The sequence below is a fragment of the Lampetra fluviatilis genome, unplaced genomic scaffold, assembly GCF_964198595.1.
Source record: "Lampetra fluviatilis unplaced genomic scaffold, kcLamFluv1.1 SCAFFOLD_905, whole genome shotgun sequence".
NCBI classification, from domain to species: domain Eukaryota; kingdom Metazoa; phylum Chordata; class Hyperoartia; order Petromyzontiformes; family Petromyzontidae; genus Lampetra; species Lampetra fluviatilis.
The window spans coordinates 15,794-38,138 of NW_027620598.1; the positions used below are offsets into that span (position 1 = coordinate 15,794).

At 54.4% G+C, this 22,345-nt stretch overlaps 1 protein-coding gene across 1 annotated transcript; it reads left to right on the forward strand.

Moving 5' to 3' along the window:
* Positions 1 to 87: 87 nt before the first annotated feature.
* Positions 88 to 21,818, forward strand: LOC144954111 (uncharacterized; the record flags this gene model as incomplete). Its single annotated transcript, XM_078884687.1, has 7 exons — positions 88 to 170; positions 1,327 to 1,436; positions 1,801 to 1,867; positions 5,230 to 5,321; positions 6,710 to 6,839; positions 10,241 to 10,344; positions 21,758 to 21,818. Coding segments are annotated over exons 1-7 (647 nt in total), but the record flags the coding sequence as incomplete, so codon positions are not given.
* Between the last annotated feature and the right edge of the window lie 527 nt (positions 21,819 to 22,345).

A 22,345-nucleotide genomic window follows, 5' to 3' on the forward strand; every position in this document is an offset into this window, starting at 1 on the left:
CACGTCGTCTCACGCGCTGACGTCATCACGTCGTCTCACCCGCTGACGTCATCACGTTCACACCCCCCCCCCCACATCTCACGTGGGATGGGGAAAAATTGCGACGACGTGGTGACGTCACCACGTCCATCCCTGCGACGCGACGTCACCGCGTTCCACCACCTCACGGAGTGACGTCACCGCGTTCCGCCTCACGGAGTGACGTCACCGCGTTCCGCCTCACGTAGCGACGTCACGTCCACCTAACGCGGTGACGTCACCACATTAGGTGGACGTGACGTTGCTACGTTAGGTCCACCTAACGCGGTGACGTCACCACGTTAGGTGGACGTGGTGACGTCACCGCGTTAGGTGGACGTGACGTCGCTACGTTAGTTGGGCGTGGTGACGTCACCGCGTTAGGTGGACGTGACGTCACCGCGCCCACCTAACGTATTGACGTCAAGTCCACCTAACGCGGTGACGTCACCACGTCCACCTAACGCGGTGACGTCACGTCCACTTAACGCGGTGACGTCACCACGTTAGGTGGACGTGACGTCGATACGTTAGTTGGGCGTGGTGACGTCACCGCGTTAGGTGGCCGTGACGTCACCTCGTTAGGTGGCCGTGACGTCACCGCGTTAGGTGGACGTGACGTCACCGCGCCCACCTAACGTATTGACGTCAAGTCCACCTAATGCGGTGACGTCACCACGCCCACCTAACGTATCGACGTCACGTCCACCTAACGTGGTGACGTCACCGCATTAGGTGGACTTGACGTCAATACGCTAGGTGGGCGTGACGTCACCGCGCCCACCTAACGTATTGACGTCACGTCCACCTAACGCGGTGACGTCACGTCCACCTAACGCGGTGACGTCACGGCCACCTAACGCGGTGACGTCACCACGCCCAACTAACGTATTGACGTCACGTCCACCTAACGCGGTGACGTCACGTCCACCTCACGCGGTGACGTCACCACGTTCCACCCACCCCCAACCATCTCGCGATGGCGTCTAAGACGACCATCACCACCATCACCTCACCACCTCCTCCTCACCTCACCGCCTCTCCCGCCACCTCCTCCTCCTCCTCATCATCATCATCATCCCCATCTCCCCCCTCTTCCTCTCGCCGCGGGACCTCCACCTCCATCACAGCCACAACAACAGCAGCAACAGCAGCAACAGCAACAACCGCCATTACCACCAATTTCTCCTCAGCGTTCATCTCCTCAGCAACTTCGTTGTCGTCGTCATCGTCGTCTTCGTCGTCGTCGTCGTCTCTCTCGGCGGCCTCCGAGTCGTTGTGGCGTCGCCTCGAGTCGCTGAGCGCCAGTGCAGAGTCGGTACAGGCCGCGTCCGCCTGGATCGTGTCCCAGCGGGAGCCGCGCTGCGAACTGGCCGCTCGCAACGCGGCAAACACCTGGATACGGAGCCTGCGGCAAGGTGAGGGGTGGTGAGGGGGGGTGAGGGGGGTGAGGGTGAGGGGGTGAGTGTGAGGGTGGTGAGGGTGAGTGTGAGGGGTGGTGAGTGTGAGGGGTGGTGAGTGTGAGAGTGGTGAGGGTGAGAGTGGTGAGGGTGGTGGTGGTGAGGGTGGTGGTGGTGAGGGTGAGAGTGGTGAGTGTGAGAGTGGTGAGTGTGAGAGTGGTGAGTGTGAGAGTGGTGAAGGTGGTGAGTGTGAGAGTGGTGAAGGTGGTGAGTGTGAGGGTGAGGGGTGTTGAGGGTGAGGGTGGTGAGTGTGAGGGTGGTGAGGGTGAGTGGTGAGGGTGCCGAGTCGGTACAGGCCGCGTCCGCCTGGATCGTGTCACAGCTGGAGCCGCGCTGCGAACTCGCCGCTCGCAACGCGGCAAACACCTGGATACGGAGCCTGCGGCAAGGTGAGGGGTGGTGAGGGGGTGGTGAGGGGGGGTTGAGGAGGTGAGGGTGAGTGTGAGGGGTGTTGAGGGTGGTGGTGTAGGGTGAATGTGAGGGGTGGTGAGTGTGAGAGTGGTGAGGGTGAGGGAGTGTGAGGATGGTGTTGAGTGTGAGGGGGGGTGAGGGTGGTGAGTGTGAGAGTGGTGAGGGTGAGGGTGGTGAGTGTGAGGGTGGTGAGTGGTGAGGGTGGTGGTGGTGAGGGTGGTGAGTGGTGAGGGTGGTGGTGGTGAGGGTGGTGAGAGTGGTGAGTGTGAGGGTGGTGAGTGTGAGAGTGGTGAGGGTGAGGGAGTGTGAGGATGGTGTTGAGTGTGAGGGTGGTGAGGGGGGTGAGGGTGGTGAGTGTGAGAGTGGTGAGGGTGGTGAGTGTGAGTGTGAGGGTGGTGAGTGGTGAGGGTGAGGGGTGTTGAGGGTGGTGGTGTAGGGTGAGTGTGAGGGGTGGTGAGTGTGAGAGTGGTGAGGGTGAGGGAGTGTGAGGATGGTGGTGAGTGTGAGAGTGGTGAGGGTGAGGGTGGTGAGTGGTGAGGGTGGTGGTGGTGAGAGTGGTGAGTGTGAGAGTGGTGAGTGTGAAGGTGGTGAGGGTGTTGAGGGTGGTGGTGGTGAGGGTGAGTGTGGTGAGGGTGAGGGAGTGTGAGGATGGTGTTAAGTGTGAGGGGGGTGAGGGTGGTGAGTGTGAGAGTGGTGAGGGTGGTGAGTGGTGAGTGTGAGGGTGGTGAGTGTGAGGGTGGTGAGTGGTGAGGGTGGTGGTGGTGAGGGTGAGTGTGGTGAGGGTGAGGGAGTGTGAGGATGGTGTTGAGTGTGAGGGGGGTGAGGGTGGTGAGTGTGAGAGTGGTGAGGGTGGTGAGTGTGAGAGTGGTGAGGGTGGTGAGTGGTGAGTGTGAGGGTGGTGAGTGTGAGTGTGGTGAGTGGTGAGGGTGGTGGTGGTGAGGGTGGTGAGAGTGGTGAGTGTGAGAGTGGTGAGTGTGAAGGTGGTGAGTGTGAGGGTGGTGAGGGTGGTGAGGGTGAGGGAGTGTGAGGGGTGGTGAGGGTGAGGTGGTGAGGGTGAGTGTGGTGAGTGTGAGAGTGGTGAAGGTGGTGAGTGTGAGGGTGGTGTAGGGTGAGGGGTGGTGGTGAGGGGGGTGGTGGTGGTGAGTGTAATGGTGGTGGTGGTGACTGTGAGGGGTGGTGGTGAGGGGGGTGAGGGGGGTGAGGGTGAGGGGTGGTGAGGGTGGTGAGGGGTGGTGAGGGTGGTGAGGGTGAGTGTGAGGGGTGGTGAGGGTGAGGTGGTGAGTGTGAGGGGGGTGGTGGTGAGGGGGTGGTGAGGGTGGTGAATGTGAGGGGTGGTGGAGGGTGGTGTAGGGTGAGGGGGGTGAGGGTGGTGAGGGTGGTGGTGGTGAGGGTGAGGGAGTGTGAGGGGTGGTGAGGGTGAGTGTGAGAATGGTGAGTGTGAGAGTGGTGAGTGTGAGAGTGGTGAGTGAGGGTGTTGAGGGTGAGTGAGTGTCAGGGTGAGGGTGGTGAGGGGTGGTGAGGGTGGTGAGGGTGAGTGTGAGGGGTGGTGAGGGTGAGGGGGTGAGGGTGAGGGGGGTGGTGAGGGTGGTGAGGGTGGTGAGTGGATCGTGTCCCAGCGGGAGCCGCGCTGCGAACTGGCCGCTCGCAACGCGGCAAACACCTGGATACGGAGCCTGCGGCAAGGTGAGGGGTGAGGGGGGTGAGGGGGTGAGGGTGAGTGTGAGGGGGGGTGGTGAGGGTGAGGGTGAGTGTGAGGGAGGGTGACGGTGAGGGGTGTTGAGGGTGGTGGTGTAGGGTGAGTGTGAGGGGTGATGAGTGTGAGGGGTGGTGAGTGTGAGAGTGGTGAGGGTGAGGGAGTGTGAGGATGGTGTTGAGTGTGAGGGGGGTGAGGGGGGTGAGTGTAATGGTGGTGGTGGTGAGTGTGAGGGGTGGTGGTGAGGGGGGTGAGGGTGGAGGGTGAGGGGTGGTGAGGGTGGAGGGTGAGGGGTGGTGAGGGTGGAGGGTGAGGGGGGGGTGAGGGGGGTGGTGAGTGTGAGGGAGGTGGTGTTGGTGTAGGGTGAGGGGTGGTGAAGGGGGTGAGTGTGAGGGGGGGGAGTGGTGAGTGTGAGGGTGGTGAAGGGTGCTGAGGGGGGTGGTGGTGAGGGGGGTGAGGTGAGGGTGAGGGTGGTGGTGGTGGTCAGGATGAGGGGTGGTCAAGGTGAGGGTGGTGAGTGTGAGGGGGGTGAGGGTGAGGGGGGGTGGTGAGGGTGGTGGTGAGGGTGAGGGTGGTGGTGAGGGTGGTGAGGGTGAGGGAGTGTGAGGGGTGGTGAGGGTGAGTGTGAGAATGGTGAGTGTGAGAGTGGTGAGTGTGAGAGTGGTGAGTGAGGGTGTTGAGGGTGAGTGAGTGTCAGGGTGAGGGTGGTGAGGGTGAGTGTGAGGGGTGGTGAGTGTGAGGGGGTGAGGGTGAGGGGGGTGGTGAGGGTGGTGAGGGTGGTGAGGGGTGGTGAGGGTGGTGAGGGTGAGTGTGAGGGGTGGTGAGTGTGAGGGGGTGAGGGTGAGGGGGGTGGTGAGGGTGGTGAGGGGTGGTGAGGGTGGTGAGGGTGAGTGTGAGGGGTGGTGAGTGTGAGGGTGAGGGGGGTGGTGAGGGTGGTGAGGGGTGGTGAGGGTGAGTGTGAGAATGGTGAGTGTGAGAGTGGTGAGTGTGAGAGTGGTGAGTGAGGGTGTTGAGGGTGAGTGAGTGTCAGGGTGAGGGTGGTGAGGGTGAGTGTGAGGGGTGGTGAGTGTGAGGGGGTGAGGGTGAGGGGGGTGGTGAGGGTGGTGAGGGTGGTGAGGGGTGGTGAGGGTGGTGAGGGTGAGGGGTGGTGAGTGTGAGGGGGTGAGGGTGAGGGGGGTGGTGAGGGTGGTGAGGGGTGGTGAGGGTGAGTGTGAGGGGTGGTGAGTGTGAGGGTGAGGGGGGTGGTGAGGGTGGTGAGGGTGGTGAGGGGTAGTGAGGGGTGGTGAGGGGTGGTGAGGGTGAGTGTGAGAATGGTGAGTGTGAGAGTGGTGAGTGTGAGAGTGGTGAGTGAGGGTGTTGAGGGTGAGTGAGTGTCAGGGTGAGGGTGGTGAGGGTGATGAGGGTGAGTGTGAGGGGTGGTGAGTGTGAGGGGGTGAGGGTGAGGGGGGTGGTGAGGGTGGTGAGGGTGGTGAGGGGTGGTGAGGGTGGTGAGGGTGAGTGTGAGGGGTGGTGAGTGTGAGGGGGTGAGGGTGAGGGGGGTGGTGAGGGTGGTGAGGGTGGTGAGGGGTGGTGAGGGTGGTGAGGGTGAGTGTGAGGGGTGGTGAGTGTGAGGGTGAGGGGGGTGGTGAGGGTGGTGAGGGTGGTGAGGGGTGGTGAGTGGATCGTGTCCCAGCGGGAGCCGCGCTGCGAACTCGCCGCTCGCAACGCGGCAAACACCTGGATACGGAGCCTGCGGCAAGGTGAGGGGTGGTGAGGGTGGTGAGTGAGGGTGGTGAGGGGGATGAGGGGTGGTGGTGGTGAGTGTGGTGGTGATGAGTGCGGTGGTGTTGTGTGGCGGTGGTGGTGGTGGTAGTGGTGATGGTGGTGATAATGGTGGTAGTGGTGATGATGGTAGTGGTGGTGATGATGGTAGTGGTGGTAGTGGTGGAGGTGGTGATGATGGTAGTGGTGGTGGAGGTGGTGGTGATGGTAGTGGTGGAGGTGGTGATGATGGTAGTGGTGGTGATGATGGTAGTGGTGGTAGTGTTGGAGGTGGTGATGATGGTAGTGGTGGTGGAGGTGGTGGTGATGGTAGTGGTGGTAGTGGTGGAGGTGGTGATGATGGTAGTGGTGGTGATGATGGTAGTGGTGGTGATGATGGAGGTGGTGATGATGGTAGTGGTGGTGAGTGTAGTGATGGGGGCTAACCAGGCACGGCACGGGCTGGAGAGGAGATGGAGCTGATGGGTGGGTGGGTGAGTGAGTGAGTGGATGAGTGGGTGAGTGAGTGGGTGGGTGAGTGGGTGGGTGAGTGGGTGAGTGAGTGGGTGAGTGAGTGGGTGGGTGAGTGGGTGGGTGAGTGGGTGAGTGAGTGGGTGAGTGAGTGGATGAGTGAGTGGATGAGTGCGTGGGTGGGTGAGTGGGTGAGTGAGTGGGTGAGTGAGTGGGTGAGTGAGTGGATGAGTGGGTGAGTGCGTGGGTGGGTGAGTGGGTGAGTGGATGAGTGCGTGAGTGAGTGGGTGAGTGGATGAGTGGGTGAGTGAGTGGATGAGTGGGTGAGTGGGTGAGTGAGTGAGTGGGTGAGTGAGTGGGTGTGTCTCTCCCCGTGTCTCTCTATGTGTCTCTCCCCGTGTCTCTTTCTCCCCGTGTCTCCCTCTGTCTCCCTCTGTCTCTCTCTGTCTCTCTCTGTCTCTCTCCCCGTGTCTCCCTCCCCATGGCGAACGACGTGGTGTCTCCCCCCCCGCGTCTCCCCCCCCGTGTCTCTCTCCCCGTGTCTCTCTCTGTCTCTCACCCCATGTCTCTCTCTGTCTCTCTCCCCATGGCTAGCGACGTGGTGTCTCCCCCCCCCCGTGTCTCTCCCCCTGTGTCTCTCTCTGTCTCTCTTTCTGTCTCTCTCTGTCTCTCTTTCTGTCTCTCTCTGTCTCTCTCTGTCTCTCTCTGTCTCTCTCCCCGTGTCTCCCTCCCCATGGCGAACGACGTGGTGTCTCCCCCCCCGCGTCTCCCCCCCCGTGTCTCTCTCTGTCTCTCACCCCATGTCTCTCTCTGTCTCTCTCCCCATGGCTAACGACGTGGTGTCTCCCCCCCCCCGTGTCTCTCCCCCTGTGTCTCTCTCTGTCTCTCTGTCTCTCTCCCCGTGTCTCTCCCCCAGCGAGTGTCTCCCACCGCCTGACTCTGCTCTACGTGGCGAACGACGTGGTGCAGACCTGCAAACGTCGCGATGCCCTCGCCTTCCGTGACGCCTTCGCCGGCGTGCTGCCGGAGGCCATGCAGCTCGCACGGTGAGCACACCGTGTCTCACCCCCGTGTCTCACCCCCGTGTCTCACCGTGTCTCACCGTGTCTCCCCGTGTCTCTGTGTCTCCCCCGAGTCTCCCCTGTGTCTCCCCCGAGTCTCTGTGTCTCCCCGTGTCTCCCCCGTGTCTCCCCGTGTCTCACCGTGTCTCCCCGTGTCTCACCGTGTCTCCCCGTGTCTCACCGTGTCTCACCGTGTCTCACCGTGTCTCCCCCGTGTCTCCCCGTGTCTCACCGTGTCTCCCCCGTGTCTCCCCGTGTCTCACCGTGTCTCCCCCGTGTCTCCCCGTGTCTCCCCGTGTCTCCCCCGTGTCTCCCCGTGTCTCACCGTGTCTCCCCCGTGTCTCCCCGTGTCTCCCCGTGTCTCCCCGTGTCTCACCGTGTCTCCCCGTGTCTCCCCGTGTCTCACCGTGTCTCTCCCGTGTCTCTCCCGTGTTTCCCCCGTGTCTCACCGTGTCTCACCGTGTCTCACCGTGTCTCACCGTGTCTCCCCGTGTCTCACCGTGTCTCACCGTGTCTCACCGTGTCTCTCCCGTGTTTCCCCCGTGTCTCACCGTGTCTCACGTGTCTCCCCCGTGTCTCACCGTGTCTCCCCCGTGTCTCCCCGTGTCTCCCCGTGTCTCCCCGTGTCTCTCCCGTGTCTTTCCCGTGTTTCCCCCGTGTCTCACCGTGTCTTACCGTGTCTCCCGTGTCTCCCCGTGTCTCACCGTGTCTCCCCGTGTCTCCCCGTGTCTCCCCGTGTCTCCCCGTGTCTCCCCGTGTCTCCCCGTGTCTCCCCGTGTCTCTCCCGTGTCTTTCCCGTGTTTCCCCCGTGTCTCACCGTGTCTCACCGTGTCTCCCCCGTGTCTCACCGTGTCTCCCCCGTGTCTCCCCGTGTCTCACCGTTTCTCCCCGTGTCTCCCCGTGTCTCACCGTGTCTCCCCGTGTCTCTCCCGTGTTTCCCCCGTGTTTCCCCCGTGTTTCCCCCGTGTCTCACCGAGTCTCCCCTGTGTCTCCCCCGAGTCTCTGTGTCTCCCCGTGTCTCCCCCGTGTCTCCCCGTGTCTCACCGTGTCTCCCCGTGTCTCACCGTGTCTCACCGTGTCTCACCGTGTCTCACCGTGTCTCCCCGTGTCTCCCCGTGTCTCCCCCGTGTCTCCCCGTGTCTCACCGTGTCTCCCCCGTGTCTCCCCGTGTCTCACCGTGTCTCCCCGTGTCTCTCCGTGTCTCTCCCGTGTCTCTCCCGTGTTTCCCCCGTGTCTCACCGTGTCTCACCGTGTCTCACCGTGTCTCACCGTGTCTCTCACAAGTGTCTCACCGTGTCTCACCGTGTCTCCCCGTGTCTCTCCCGTGTCTCTCCCGTGTCTCTCCCGTGTTTCCCCCGTGTTTCCCCCGTGTTTCCCCCGTGTCTCACCGTGTCTCACCGTGTCTCACCGTGTCTCACCGTGTCTCCCCCGTGTCTCCCCGTGTCTCACCGTGTCTCACCGTGTCTCACCGTGTCTCTCCCGTGTTTCCCCCGTGTCTCACCGTGTCTCACCGTGTCTCCCCCGTGTCTCACCGTGTCTCCCCCGTGTCTCCCCGTGTCTCCCCGTGTCTCCCCGTGTCTCTCCCGTGTCTCTCCCGTGTTTCCCCCGTGTCTCACCGTGTCTTACCGTGTCTCCCCTGTGTCTCACCGTGTCTCCCCCGTGTCTCCCCGTGTCTCCCCGTGTCTCCCCGTGTCTCCCCGTGTCTCCCCGTGTCTCCCCGTGTCTCTCCCGTGTCTCTCCCGTGTTTCCCCCGTGTCTCACCGTGTCTCACCGTGTCTCCCCCGTGTCTCACCGTGTCTCCCCCGTGTCTCCCCGTGTCTCACCGTGTCTCCCCGTGTCTCCCCGTGTCTCACCGTGTCTCCCCGTGTCTCTCCCGTGTTTCCCCCGTGTTTCCCCCGTGTCTCACCGTGTCTCACCGTGTCTCACCGTGTCTCACCGTGTCTCACCGTGTCTCACCGTGTCTCACCGTGTATCTCACAAGTGTCTCACCGTGTCTCACCGTGTCTCACCGTGTCTCCCCGTGTCTCCCCGTGTCTCCCCGTGTCTCCCCCGTGTCTCCCCGTGTCTCCCCGTGTCTCCCCGTGTCTCCCCGTGTCTCCCCGTGTCTCCCCGTGTCTCTCCCGTGTCTCTCCCGTGTCTCTCCCGTGTTTCCCCCGTGTCTCACCGTGTCTCACCGTGTCTCACCGTGTCTCACCGTGTCTCTCACAAGTGTCTCACCGTGTCTCACCGTGTCTCACCGTGTCTCCCCGTGTCTCCCCGTGTCTCCCCGTGTCTCCCCCGTGTCTCCCCGTGTCTCACCGTGTCTCACCGTGTCTCCCCGTGTCTCCCCGTGTCTCACCGTGTCTCACCGTGTCTCACCGTGTCTCCTCGTATCTCACCGTGTCTCCCCCGTGTCTCCCCGTGTCTCACCGTGTCTCCCCCGAGTCTCTGTGTCTCCCCGTGTCTCCCCCGTGTCTCACCGTGTCTCACCGTGTCTCCCCGTGTCTCACCGTGTCTCACCGTGTCTCTCACAAGTGTCTCACCGTGTCTCACCGTGTCTCACCGTGTCTCACCGTGTCTCACCGTGTCTCCCCCGTGTCTCACCGTGTCTCACCGTGTCTCCCCCGTGTCTCACCGTGTCTCACCGTGTCTCACCGTGTCTCACCGTGTCTCACCGTGTCTCACCGTGTCTCCCCCGTGTCTCACCGTGTCTCACCGTGTTTCACCGCGTCTCCCCCGTGTCTCACCGTGTCTCACCGTGTCTCACCGTGTCTCCCCCGTGTCTCACCGTGTCTCCCCCGTGTCTCACCGTGTTTCACCGCGTCTCCCCCGTGTCTCACCGTGTCTCACTGTGTCTCACCGTGTCTCACCGTGTCTCACCGCGTCTCCCCCGTGCCTCCCCCGTGTCTCTGTGTCTCCCCGTGTCTCTGTGTCTCTCACCATGTCTCCCCGTGTCTCACCGTGTCTCACCGTGTCTCTCACAAGTGTCACCGTGTCTCACCCCCGTGTTTCGCCGTGTCTCACCGCGTCTCCCCAAGCCTCCTCCGTGGTTGTGGTGGTGGTGGTGATGATGATGATGACGACGATGGTGGTGATGGTGGTGATAATGATGATAATGATGATGATGACGACGATGGTGACGATGGTGATGGTGGTGATGATGATTATGATGACGATGGTTATGATGATGGTGATGATGATGATGGTGATGATGATGGTGGTGATGATGATGACGATGGTGACGATGGTGGTGATGATGATGATGATGACGACGGTGGTGATGATGGTGGTTATGATGATGGTGATGATGATGGTGATGATGGTGATGATGATGACTATGGTGACGACGGTGGTTATGATGATGGTGATGATGATGGTGATGATGATGTTTGTTGCTGTGGATGCAGAGGAGATGCCGGGCTCAAGAAAGCCGTGGAGCGGATTGTCACCATCTGGGAACAGCGGAAAACTTATCCCAAAGAGATCATCAGCCAGCTGAGAGCCGCCCTGGGTAGGACACACACACAGACAAAGCTCCCCCAGGTAGCCTCTAGCAAGCCTGCAGGGGCAAGTGCTGTTCGTAGCGAGTAGTAGCACCGCATATGATGTACACAGAGACAAAGCTTCCCCAGGTAGATGTAGATGCCACTGGTTCTTCACGTTCTGCAGATGTAGATGCCACTGGTTCTTCACGTTCTGCAGATGTAGATGCCACTGGTTCTTCACGTTCTGCAGATGTAGATGTCAATGGTTCTTCACGTTCTGCAGATGTAGATGCCACTGGTTCTTCACGTTCTGCAGATGTAGATGCCACTGGTTCTTCACGTTCTGTAGATGCCACTGGTTCTTCACGTTCTGTAGATGCCACTGGTTCTTCACGTTCTGCAGATGTAGATGCCACTGGTTCTTCACGTTCTGCAGATGTAGATGCCACTAGTTCTTCATGTTCTGCAGATGTAGATGCCACTGGTTCTTCACGTTCTGCAGATGTAGATGCCACTGGTTCTTCACGTTCTGCAGATGTAGATGCCACTGGTTCTTCACGTTCTGCAGATGTAGATGCCACTGGTTCTCCACGTTCTGCAGATGTAGATGCCACTGGTTCTTCACGTTCTGCAGATGTAGATGCCACTGGTTCTTCACGTTCTGCAGATGTAGATGCCACTGGTTCTTCACGTTCTGCAGATGTAGATGCCACTGGTTCTTCACGTTCTGCTGATGTAGATGCCACTGGTTCTTCACGTTCTGCAGATGTAGATGCCACTGGTTCTTCACGTTCTGCTGATGTAGATGCCACTGGTTCTTCACGTTCTGCAGATGTAGATGTCACTGGTTCTTCACGTTCTGTAGATGCCACTGGTTCTTCACGTTCTGCAGATGTAGATGTCACTGGTTCTTCACGTTCTGCAGATGTAGATTCCACTGGTTCTTCACCTTCTGCAGATGTAGATGCCACTGGTTCTTCACGTTCTGCAGATGTAGATGCCACTGGTTCTTCACGTTCTGCAGATGTAGATGCCACTGGTTCTTGACGTTCTGTGGATGTAGATGCCACTGGTTCTTCACGTTCTGCAGATGTAGATGCCACTGGTTCTTCACGTTCTGCAGATGTAGATGCCACTGGTTCTTCACGTTCTGCAGATGTAGATGTCGCTGGTTCTGCAGATGTAGATGCCACTGGTTCTTCATGTTCTGCAGATGTAGATGCCACTGGTTCTTCACGTTCTGCAGATGTAGATGCCACTGGTTCTTCATGTTCTGCAGATGTAGATGCCACTGGTTCTTCACGTTCTGCAGATGTAGATGCCACTGGTTCTTCACGTTCTGCAGATGTAGATGTCACTGGTTCTTCATGTTCTGCAGATGTAGATGCCACTGGTTCTTCACGTTCTGCAGATGTAGATGTCGCTGGTTCTGCAGATGTAGATGCCACTGGTTCTTCATGTTCTGCAGATGTAGATGCCACTGGTTCTTCACGTTCTGCAGATGTAGATGCCACTGGTTCTTCACGTTCTGCAGATGTAGATGCCACTGGTTCTTCATGTTCTGCAGATGTAGATGCCACTGGTTCTTCACGTTCTGCAGATGTAGATGCCACTGGTTCTTCACGTTCTGCAGATGTAGATGCCACTGGTTCTTCATGTTCTGCAGATGTAGATGCCACTGGTTCTTCATGTTCTGCAGATGTAGATGTCACTGGTTCTTCACGTTCTGCAGATGTAGATGCCACTGGTTCTTCACGTTCTGCAGATGTAGATGCCACTGGTTCTTCATGTTCTGCAGATGTAGATGCCACTGGTTCTTCATGTTCTGCAGATGTAGATGCCACTGGTTCTTCACGTTCTGCAGATGTAGATGCCACTGGTTCTTCACGTTCTGTAGATGCCACTGGTTCTTCACGTTCTGCAGATGTAGATGCCACTGGTTCTTCATGTTCTGCAGATGTAGATGCCACTGGTTCTTGACGTTCTGTGGATGTAGATGCCACTGGTTCTTCACGTTCCGCAGATGTAGATGCCACTGGTTCTTCACGTTCCGCAGATGTAGATGCCACTGGTTCTTCACATTCCGCAGATGTAGATGCCACTGGTTCTTCACGTTCTGTAGATGTAGATGCCACTGGTTCTTCACGTTCTGCAGATGTAGATGCCACTGGTTCTTCACGTTCTGCAGATGTAGATGCCACTGGTTCTTCACGTTCTGCAGATGTAGATGCCACTGGTTTTTCACGTTCTGCAGATGTAGATGCCACTGGTTCTTTATGTTCTGCAGATGTAGATGCCACTGGTTCTTCACGTTCTGCAGATGTAGATGCCACTGGTTCTTCACGTTCTGCAGATGTAGATGCCACTGGTTCTTCACGTTCTGCAGATGTAGATGCCACTGGTTCTTCACGTTCTGTAGATGCCACTGGTTCTTCATGTTCTGCAGATGTAGATGCCACTGGTTCTTCACTTTCTCCAGATGTAGATGCCACTGGTTCTTCACTTTCTCCAGATGTAGATGCCACTGGTTCTTCACGTTCTGCAGATGTAGATGCCACTGGTTCTTCACGTTCTGCAGATGTAGATGCCACTGGTTCTTCACTTTCTCCAGATGTAGATGCCACTGGTTCTTCACTTTCTCCAGATGTAGATGCCACTGGTTCTTCACGTTCTGTTGATGTAGATGCCACTGGTTCTTCACGTTCTGCAGATGTAGATGCCACTGGTTCTTCACGTTCTGCAGATGTAGATGCCACTGGTTCTTCACGTTCTGCAGATGTAGATGCCACTGGTTCATCACGTTCTATAGATGTAGATGCCACTGGTTCTTCACGTTCTGCAGATGTAGATGCCACTGGTTCTTCACTTTCTCCAGATGTAGATGCCACTGGTTCTTCACTTTCTCCAGATGTAGATGCCACTGGTTCTTCACGTTCTGTTGATGTAGATGCCACTGGTTCTTCACGTTCTGCAGATGTAGATGCCACTGGTTCTTCACGTTCTGCAGATGTAGATGCCACTGGTTCATCACGTTCTATAGATGTAGATGCCACTGGTTCATCACGTTCTGCAGATGTAGATGCCACTGGTTCTTCACGTTCTGCAGATGTAGATGCCACTGGTTCTTCATGTTCTGCAGATGTAGATGCCACTGGTTCTTCACGTTCTGTAGATGCCACTGGTTCATCACGATCTACAGATGTAGATGCCACTGGTTCTTCACGTTCTGTAGATGTAGATGCCACTGGTTCTTAACGTTCTGCGGATGTAGATGCCACTGGTTCTTCACGTTCTGCAGATGTAGATGTCAATGGTTCTTCACGTTCTGCAGATGTAGATGCCACTGGTTCTTCACGTTCTGCAGATGTAGATGCCACTGGTTCTTCACGTTCTGTAGATGCCACTGGTTCTTCACGTTCTGTAGATGCCACTGGTTCTTCACGTTCTGCAGATGTAGATGCCACTGGTTCTTCACGTTCTGTAGATGCCACTGGTTCTTCACGTTCTGCAGATGTAGATGTCACTGGTTCTTCACGTTCTGCAGATGTAGATGCCACTGGTTCTTCACGTTCTGCAGATGTAGATGTCACTGGTTCCTCATGTTCTGCAGATGTAGATGCCACTGGTTCTTCACGTTCTGTAGATGTAGATGCCACTGGTTTTTAACGTTCTGCAGATGTAAATGCCACTGGTTCTTCACGTTCTGCAGATGTAGATGTCAATGGTTCTTCACGTTCTGCAGATGTAGATGTCACTGGTTCTTCACGTTCTGCAGATGTAGATGCCACTGGTTCTTCACGTTCTGTAGATGCCACTGGTTCTTCACGTTCTGTAGATGCCACTGGTTCTTCACGTTCTGCAGATGTAGATGCCACTGGTTCTTCACGTTCTACAGATGTAGATGCCACTGGTTCTTCACGTTCTGCTGATGTAGATGCCACTGGTTCTTCACGTTCTGCTGATGTAGATGCCACTGGTTCTTCACGTTCTGTAGATGCCACTGGTTCTTCACGTTCTGCTGATGTAGATGCCACTGGTTCTTCACGTTCTGCTGATGTAGATGCCACTGGTTCTTCACGTTCTGTAGATGCCACTGGTTCTTCACGTTCTGCTGATGTAGATGTCACTGGTTCTTCACGTTCTGCTGATGTAGATGCCACTGGTTCTTCACGTTCTGTAGATGCCACTGGTTCTTCACGTTCTGCTGATGTAGATGCCACTGGTTCTTCACGTTCTGCTGATGTAGATGCCACTGGTTCTTCACGTTCTGCAGATATAGATGTCACTGGTTCTTCACGTTCTGCAGATGTAGATGCCACTGGTTCTTCACGTTCTGCAGATGTAGATGTCACTGGTTCCTCATGTTCTGCAGATGTAGATGCCACTGGTTCTTCACGTTCTGTAGATGTAGATGCCACTGGTTTTTAACGTTCTGCAGATGTAGATGCCACTGGTTCTTCACGTTCTGCAGATGTAGATGTCAATGGTTCTTCACGTTCTGCAGATGTAGATGTCACTGGTTCTTCACGTTCTGCAGATGTAGATGCCACTGGTTCTTCACGTTCTGTAGATGCCACTGGTTCTTCACGTTCTGTAGATGCCACTGGTTCTTCACGTTCTGCAGATGTAGATGCCACTGGTTCTTCACGTTCTACAGATGTAGATGCCACTGGTTCTTCACGTTCTGCTGATGTAGATGCCACTGGTTCTTCACGTTCTGCTGATGTAGATGCCACTGGTTCTTCACGTTCTGTAGATGCCACTGGTTCTTCACGTTCTGCTGATGTAGATGCCACTGGTTCTTCACGTTCTGCTGATGTAGATGCCACTGGTTCTTCACGTTCTGTAGATGCCACTGGTTCTTCACGTTCTGCAGATGTAGATGCCACTGGTTCTTCACGTTCTGCAGATGCCACTGGTTCTTCACGTTCTGCAGATGTAGATGCCACTGGTTCTTCACGTTCTGCAGATGTAGATGCCACTGGTTCTTGACGTTCTGTGGATGTAGATGCCACTGGTTCTTCACGTTCTGCAGATGTAGATGCCACTGGTTCTTCACGTTCTGCAGATGCCACTGGTTCTTCACGTTCTGCAGATGTAGATGCCACTGGTTCTTCACGTTCTGCAGATGTAGATGCCACTGGTTCTTCACGTTCTGCAGATGTAGATGCCACTGGTTCTTGACGTTCTGTGGATGTAGATGCCACTGGTTCTTCACGTTCTGCAGATGTAGATGCCACTGGTTCTTCACGTTCTGCAGATGTAGATGCCACTGGTTCTTCACGTTCTGCAGATGTAGATGTCGCTGGTTCTGCAGATGTAGATGCCACTGGTTCTTCATGTTCTGCAGATGTAGATGCCACTGGTTCTTCACGTTCTGTAGATGTAGATGCCACTGGTTCTTCACCTTCTGCAGATGTAGATGCCACTGGTTCTTCACCTTCTGCAGATGTAGATGCCACTGGTTCTTCAAGTTCTGCAGATGTAGATGCCACTGGTTCTTCACCTTCTGCAGATGTAGATGCCACTGGTTCTTCACGTTCTGCAGATGTAGATGCCACTGGTTCTTCACGTTTTGCAGATGTAGATGCCACTGGTTCTTGATGTTCTGTAGATGTAGATGCCACTGGTTCTTCACGTTCTGCAGATGTAGATGCCACTGGTTCTTCACGTTCTACAGATGTAGATGCCACTGGTTCTTCATGTTCTGCAGATGTAGATGCCACTGGTTCTTCACGTTCTGTAAATGTAGATGCCACTGGTTCTTCATGTTCTGCAGATGTAGATGCCACTGGTTCTTCACGTTCTGTAAATGTAGATGCCACTGGTTCTTCATGTTCTGCAGATGTAGATGCCACTGGTTCTTCACATTCTGTAGATGTAGATGCCACTGGTTCTTCACGTTCTGTAAATGTAGATGCCACTGGTTCTTCGCGTTCTGCAGATGTAGATGCCACTGGTTCTTCACGTTCTGCTGATGTAGATGCCACTGGTTCTTCACGTTCTGCAGATGTAGATGCCACTGGTTCTTCACGTTCTGCAGATGTAGATGTCACTGGTTCTTCACGTTCTGCAGATGTAGATGCCACTGGTTCTTCACATTCTGCAGATGTAGATGCCACTGGTTCTTCACGTTCTGCTGATGTAGATGCCACTGGTTCTTCATGTTCTGCAGATGTAGATGCCACTGGTTTTTAACGTTCTGCAGATGTAGATGCCACTGGTTCTTCACGTTCTGCAGATGTAGATGTCAATGGTTCTTCACGTTCTGCAGATGTAGATGTCACTGGTTCTTCACGTTCTGCAGATGTAGATGCCACTGGTTCTTCACGTTCTGTAGATGCCACTGGTTCTTCACGTTCTGTAGATGCCACTGGTTCTTCACGTTCTGCAGATGTAGATGCTACTGGTTCTTCACGTTCTACAGATGTAGATGCCACTGGTTCTTCACGTTCTGCTGATGTAGATGCCACTGGTTCTTCACGTTCTGCTGATGTAGATGCCACTGGTTCTTCACGTTCTGTAGATGCCACTGGTTCTTCACGTTCTGCTGATGTAGATGCCACTGGTTCTTCACGTTCTGCTGATGTAGATGCCACTGGTTCTTCACGTTCTGTAGATGCCACTGGTTCTTCACGTTCTGCAGATGTAGATGCCACTGGTTCTTCACGTTCTGCAGATGCCACTGGTTCTTCACGTTCTGCAGATGTAGATGCCACTGGTTCTTCACGTTCTGCAGATGTAGATGCCACTGGTTCTTGACGTTCTGTGGATGTAGATGCCACTGGTTCTTCACGTTCTGCGGATGTAGATGCCACTGGTTCTTCACGTTCTGCAGATGCCACTGGTTCTTCACGTTCTGCAGATGTAGATGCCACTGGTTCTTCACGTTCTGCAGATGTAGATGCCACTGGTTCTTCACGTTCTGCAGATGTAGATGCCACTGGTTCTTGACGTTCTGTGGATGTAGATGCCACTGGTTCTTCACGTTCTGCAGATGTAGATGCCACTGGTTCTTCACGTTCTGCAGATGTAGATGCCACTGGTTCTTCACGTTCTGCAGATGTAGATGTCGCTGGTTCTGCAGATGTAGATGCCACTGGTTCTTCATGTTCTGCAGATGTAGATGCCACTGGTTCTTCACGTTCTGTAGATGTAGATGCCACTGGTTCTTCACCTTCTGCAGATGTAGATGCCACTGGTTCTTCACCTTCTGCAGATGTAGATGCCACTGGTTCTTCACGTTCTGCAGATGTAGATGCCACTGGTTCTTCACCTTCTGCAGATGTAGATGCCACTGGTTCTTCACGTTCTGCAGATGTAGATGCCACTGGTTCTTCACGTTTTGCAGATGTAGATGCCACTGGTTCTTGATGTTCTGTAGATGTAGATGCCACTGGTTCTTCACGTTCTGCAGATGTAGATGCCACTGGTTCTTCACGTTCTACAGATGTAGATGCCACTGGTTCTTCATGTTCTGCAGATGTAGATGCCACTGGTTCTTCACGTTCTGTAAATGTAGATGCCACTGGTTCTTCATGTTCTGCAGATGTAGATGCCACTGGTTCTTCACGTTCTGTAAATGTAGATGCCACTGGTTCTTCATGTTCTGCAGATGTAGATGCCACTGGTTCTTCACATTCTGTAGATGTAGATGCCACTGGTTCTTCACGTTCTGTAAATGTAGATGCCACTGGTTCTTCGCGTTCTGCAGATGTAGATGCCACTGGTTCTTCACGTTCTGCTGATGTAGATGCCACTGGTTCTTCACGTTCTGCAGATGTAGATGCCACTGGTTCTTCACGTTCTGCAGATGTAGATGTCACTGGTTCTTCACGTTCTGCAGATGTAGATGCCACTGGTTCTTCACATTCTGCAGATGTAGATGCCACTGGTTCTTCACGTTCTGCTGATGTAGATGCCACTGGTTCTTCATGTTCTGCAGATGTAGATGCCACTGGTTCTTCACGTTCTGCAGATATAGATGCCACTGGTTCTTCACGTTCTGTAGATGCCACTGGTTCTTCACGTTCTACAGATGTAGATGCCACTGGTTCTTCACGTTCTACAGATGTAGATGCCACTGGTTCTTCACGTTCTGCAGATGTAGATGCCACTGGTTCTTCACGTTCTGCAGATGTAGATGCCACTGGTTCTTCACGTTCTGCTGATGTAGATGCCACTGGTTCTTCACGTTCTGCAGATGTAGATGCCACTGGTTCTTCACGTTCTGCAGATGTAGATGCCACTGGTTCTTCACGTTCTGCAGATGTAGATGCCACTGGTTCTTCACATTCTGCAGATGTAGATGCCACTGGTTCTTCACGTTCTGCTGATGTAGATGCCACTGGTTCTTCATGTTCTGCAGATGTAGATGCCACTGGTTCTTCACGTTCTGCAGATGTAGATGCCACTGGTTCTTCACGTTCTGTAGATGCCACTGGTTCTTCACGTTCTACAGATGTAGATGCCACTGGTTCTTCACGTTCTACAGATGTAGATGCCACTGGTTCTTCACGTTCTGCAGATGTAGATGCCACTGGTTCTTCACGTTCTGCAGATGTAGATGCCACTGGTTCTTCACGTTCTGCAGATGTAGATGCCACTGGTTCTTCACGTTCTGCAGATGTAGATGCCACTGGTTCTTCATGTTCTGTAGATGTAGATGCCACTGGTTCTTCACGTTCTGTAGATGTAGATGCCACTGGTTCTTCACATTCTGTAGATGTAGATGCCACTGGTTCTTCATGTTCTGTAGATGTAGATGCCACTGGTTCTTCACGTTCTGCAGATGTAAATGCCACTGGTTCTTCACGTTCTGTAGATGTAGATGCCACTGGTTCTTCATGTTCTGTAAATGTAGATGCCACTGGTTCTTCATGTTCTGCAGATGTAGATGCCACTGGTTCTTCACGTTCTGCAGATGTAGATGTAGATGCCACTGGTTCTTCATGTTCTGTAGATGTAGATGCCACTGGTTCTTCACGTTCTGCAGATGTAGATGCCACTGGTTCTTCACGTTCTGTAGATGTAGATGCCACTGGTTCTTCATGTTCTGTAAATGTAGATGCCACTGGTTCTTCATGTTCTGCAGATGTAGATGCCACTGGTTCTTCATGTTCTGCAGATGTAGATGCCACTGGTTCTTCACGTTCTGCAGATGTAGATGCCACTGGTTCTTCACGTTCTGTAGATGTAGATGCCACTGGTTCTTCACGTTCTGCAGATGTAGATGCCACTGGTTCTTCATGTTCTGCAGATGTAGATGTCACTGGTTCTTCATGTTCTGCAGATGTAGATGCCACTGGTTCTTCACGTTCTGCAGATGTAGATGCCACTGGTTCTTCACGTTCTGTAGATGTAGATGCCACTGGTTCTTCATGTTCTGCAGATGTAGATGCCACTGGTTCTTCACGTTCTGCATATGTAGATGCCACTGGTTCTTCACATTCTGCAGATGTAGATGCCACTGGTTCTTCATGTTCTGCAGATGTAGATGCCAATGGTTCTTCACGTTCTGCAGATGTAGATGCCACTGGTTCTGCAGATGTAGATGCCACTGGTTCTTCATGTTCTGCAGATGTAGATGCCACTGGTTCTGCAGATGTAGATTCCACTGGTTCTGCAGATGTAGATGCCACTGGTTCTTCACGTTCTGCAGATGTAGATGCCACTGGTTCTTCACGTTCTGCAGATGTAGATGCCACTGGTTCTTCATGTTCTGCAGATGTAGATGCCACTGGTTCTTCACGTTCTGCAGATGTAGATGCCACTGGTTCTTCATGTTCTGCAGATGTAGATGCCACTGGTTCTTCACGTTCTGTAGATGTAGATGCCACTGGTTCTTCATGTTCTGCAGATGTAGATGCCACTGGTTCTTTACGTTTTGCAGATGTAGATGCCACTGGTTCTTCACGTTCTGCAGATGTAGATGCCAATGGTTCTTCATGTTCTGCAGATGTAGATGCCACTGGTTCTTCACGTTCTGCAGATGTAGATGCCACTGGTTCTTCACGTTCTGTCCATGTAGATGCCACTGGTTCTTCACGTTCTGTAGATGCCACTGGTTCTGCAGATGTAGATGCCACTGGTTCTTCACGTTCTGTAGATGTAGATGCCACTGGTTCTTCACGTTCTGCAGATGTAGATGCCACTGGTTCTTCACGTTCTGCAGATGTAGATGCCACTGGTTCTTCACGTTCTGCAGATGTAGATGCCACTGGTTCTTCACGTTCTGCAGATGTAGATGCCACTGGTTCTTCACGTTCTGCAGATGTAGATGCCACTGGTTCTTCACGTTCTGCAGATGTAGATGCCACTGGTTCTTCACGTTCTGCAGATGTAGATGCCACTGGTTCTTCACGTTCTGCAGATGTAGATGCCACTGGTTCTTCACGTTCTGCAGATGTAGATGCCACTGGTTCTTCACGTTCTGCAGATGTAGATGCCACTGGTTCTTCACGTTCTGCAGATGTAAATGCCACTGGTTCTTCACGTTCTGCAGATGTAGATGCCACTGGTTCTTCACGTTCTGCAGATGTAGATGCCACTGGTTCTTCACGTTCTGCAGATGTAAATGCCACTGGTTCTTCACGTTCTGCCGATGTAGATTCCACTGGTTCTTCACGTTCTGCAGATGTAGATGCCACTGGTTCTTCACGTTCTGCAGATGTAGATGCCACTGGTTCTGCAGATGTAGATGCCACTGGTTCTTCACGTTCTGCAGATGTAGATGTCACTGTCCTCTGTCTCCCACATTATTTAACATCTATTTTGACCGCGTAGTTCGTGAAGCCTTCAATAGCTGTACCGGAGGAATCTCCATCCGGTACAGATACAATGGGAGGCTGATCGATGCCCGGGTGCGATCAAGGGATGGCTCCCTATGGCTCAACCACGTTATGTATGCCGATGATTTGGTAATAGCTGCTCACTCAGAGGAGGAGTTGGAGACGCTGCTGCTGAACCTGGAGCTTGCCACTAAGAGGTGGGGCCTTACCATCAGCCCCACCAAAACTAAGCACCTGCCTGGGTTTTTTGTACCATCGGACACTCCACCCCCACAACTCCCAATCGGTGACGGGGCAGTTGTGGAGAGAGTGGAGAGTTTCCCATACCTGGGCAGTGTGCTCATGACCAGCTGTTGTCTCTTTCTTTGTGTGTCTGTGTGTCTGGATCTGTGTGTGTCTCTGTGTGTCTCTGTGTGTCTCTGTGTGTGTGTGTCTCTGTGTATGTGTCTCTGTGTATGTGTCTCTGTGTCTGTGTGTCTGTGTGTGTGTGTGTGTGTCTGTGTGTCTGGATGTGTGTGTGTCTCTGTGTGTGTCTCTGTGTTTTTGTGTGTGTGTCTGTATGTGTGTGTCTGTGTCTCTGTGTGTGTCTCTGTGTGTGTCTCTGTGTGTGTCTCTGTGTGTGTCTCTGTGTCTGTGTCTCTGTGTGCAGTGGGAGCTCCGCAGAAGGAAGTTGTGAACACGAAGATTCTAACGGAGTTTAGGGTGAGTGGGTGGGTGGGTGGGTGAGTGGGTGGTTGAGTGGGTGGGTGGGTGGGTGAGTGGGTGGGTGGGTGAGTGGGTGGGTGGGTGAGTGGGTGGGTGGGTGGGTGAGTGGGTGGTTGAGTGGGTGGGTGGGTGAGTGGGTGGGTGGGTGAGTGGGTGAGTGGGTGGGTGGGTGAGTGGGTGGTTGAGTGGGTGGGTGAGTGGGTGGGTGGGTGGGTGGGTGGTTGAGTGGGTGGGTGGGTGGGTGAGTGGGTGGGTGAATGGGTGGGTGGGTGGTTGAGTGGATGGGTGCGTGGCCTCAAGGTGCACATAGCCTGGTACAAGCGTCGTGGTTGTTGTATCCGTGGGGAGCGGTAGTGTCGTAGTGTAGTAGTGTATAGTGTAGTGTATAGTGTATAGTGTAGTGTAGGAGTGTGTAGTGTAGTAGTGTATAGTGTAGTGTATAGTGTCGTAGTGTATAGTGTAGTAGTGTATAGTGTAGTGTATAGTGTAGTGTATAGTGTAGTGTAGTAGTGTATAGTGTAGTGTATAGTGT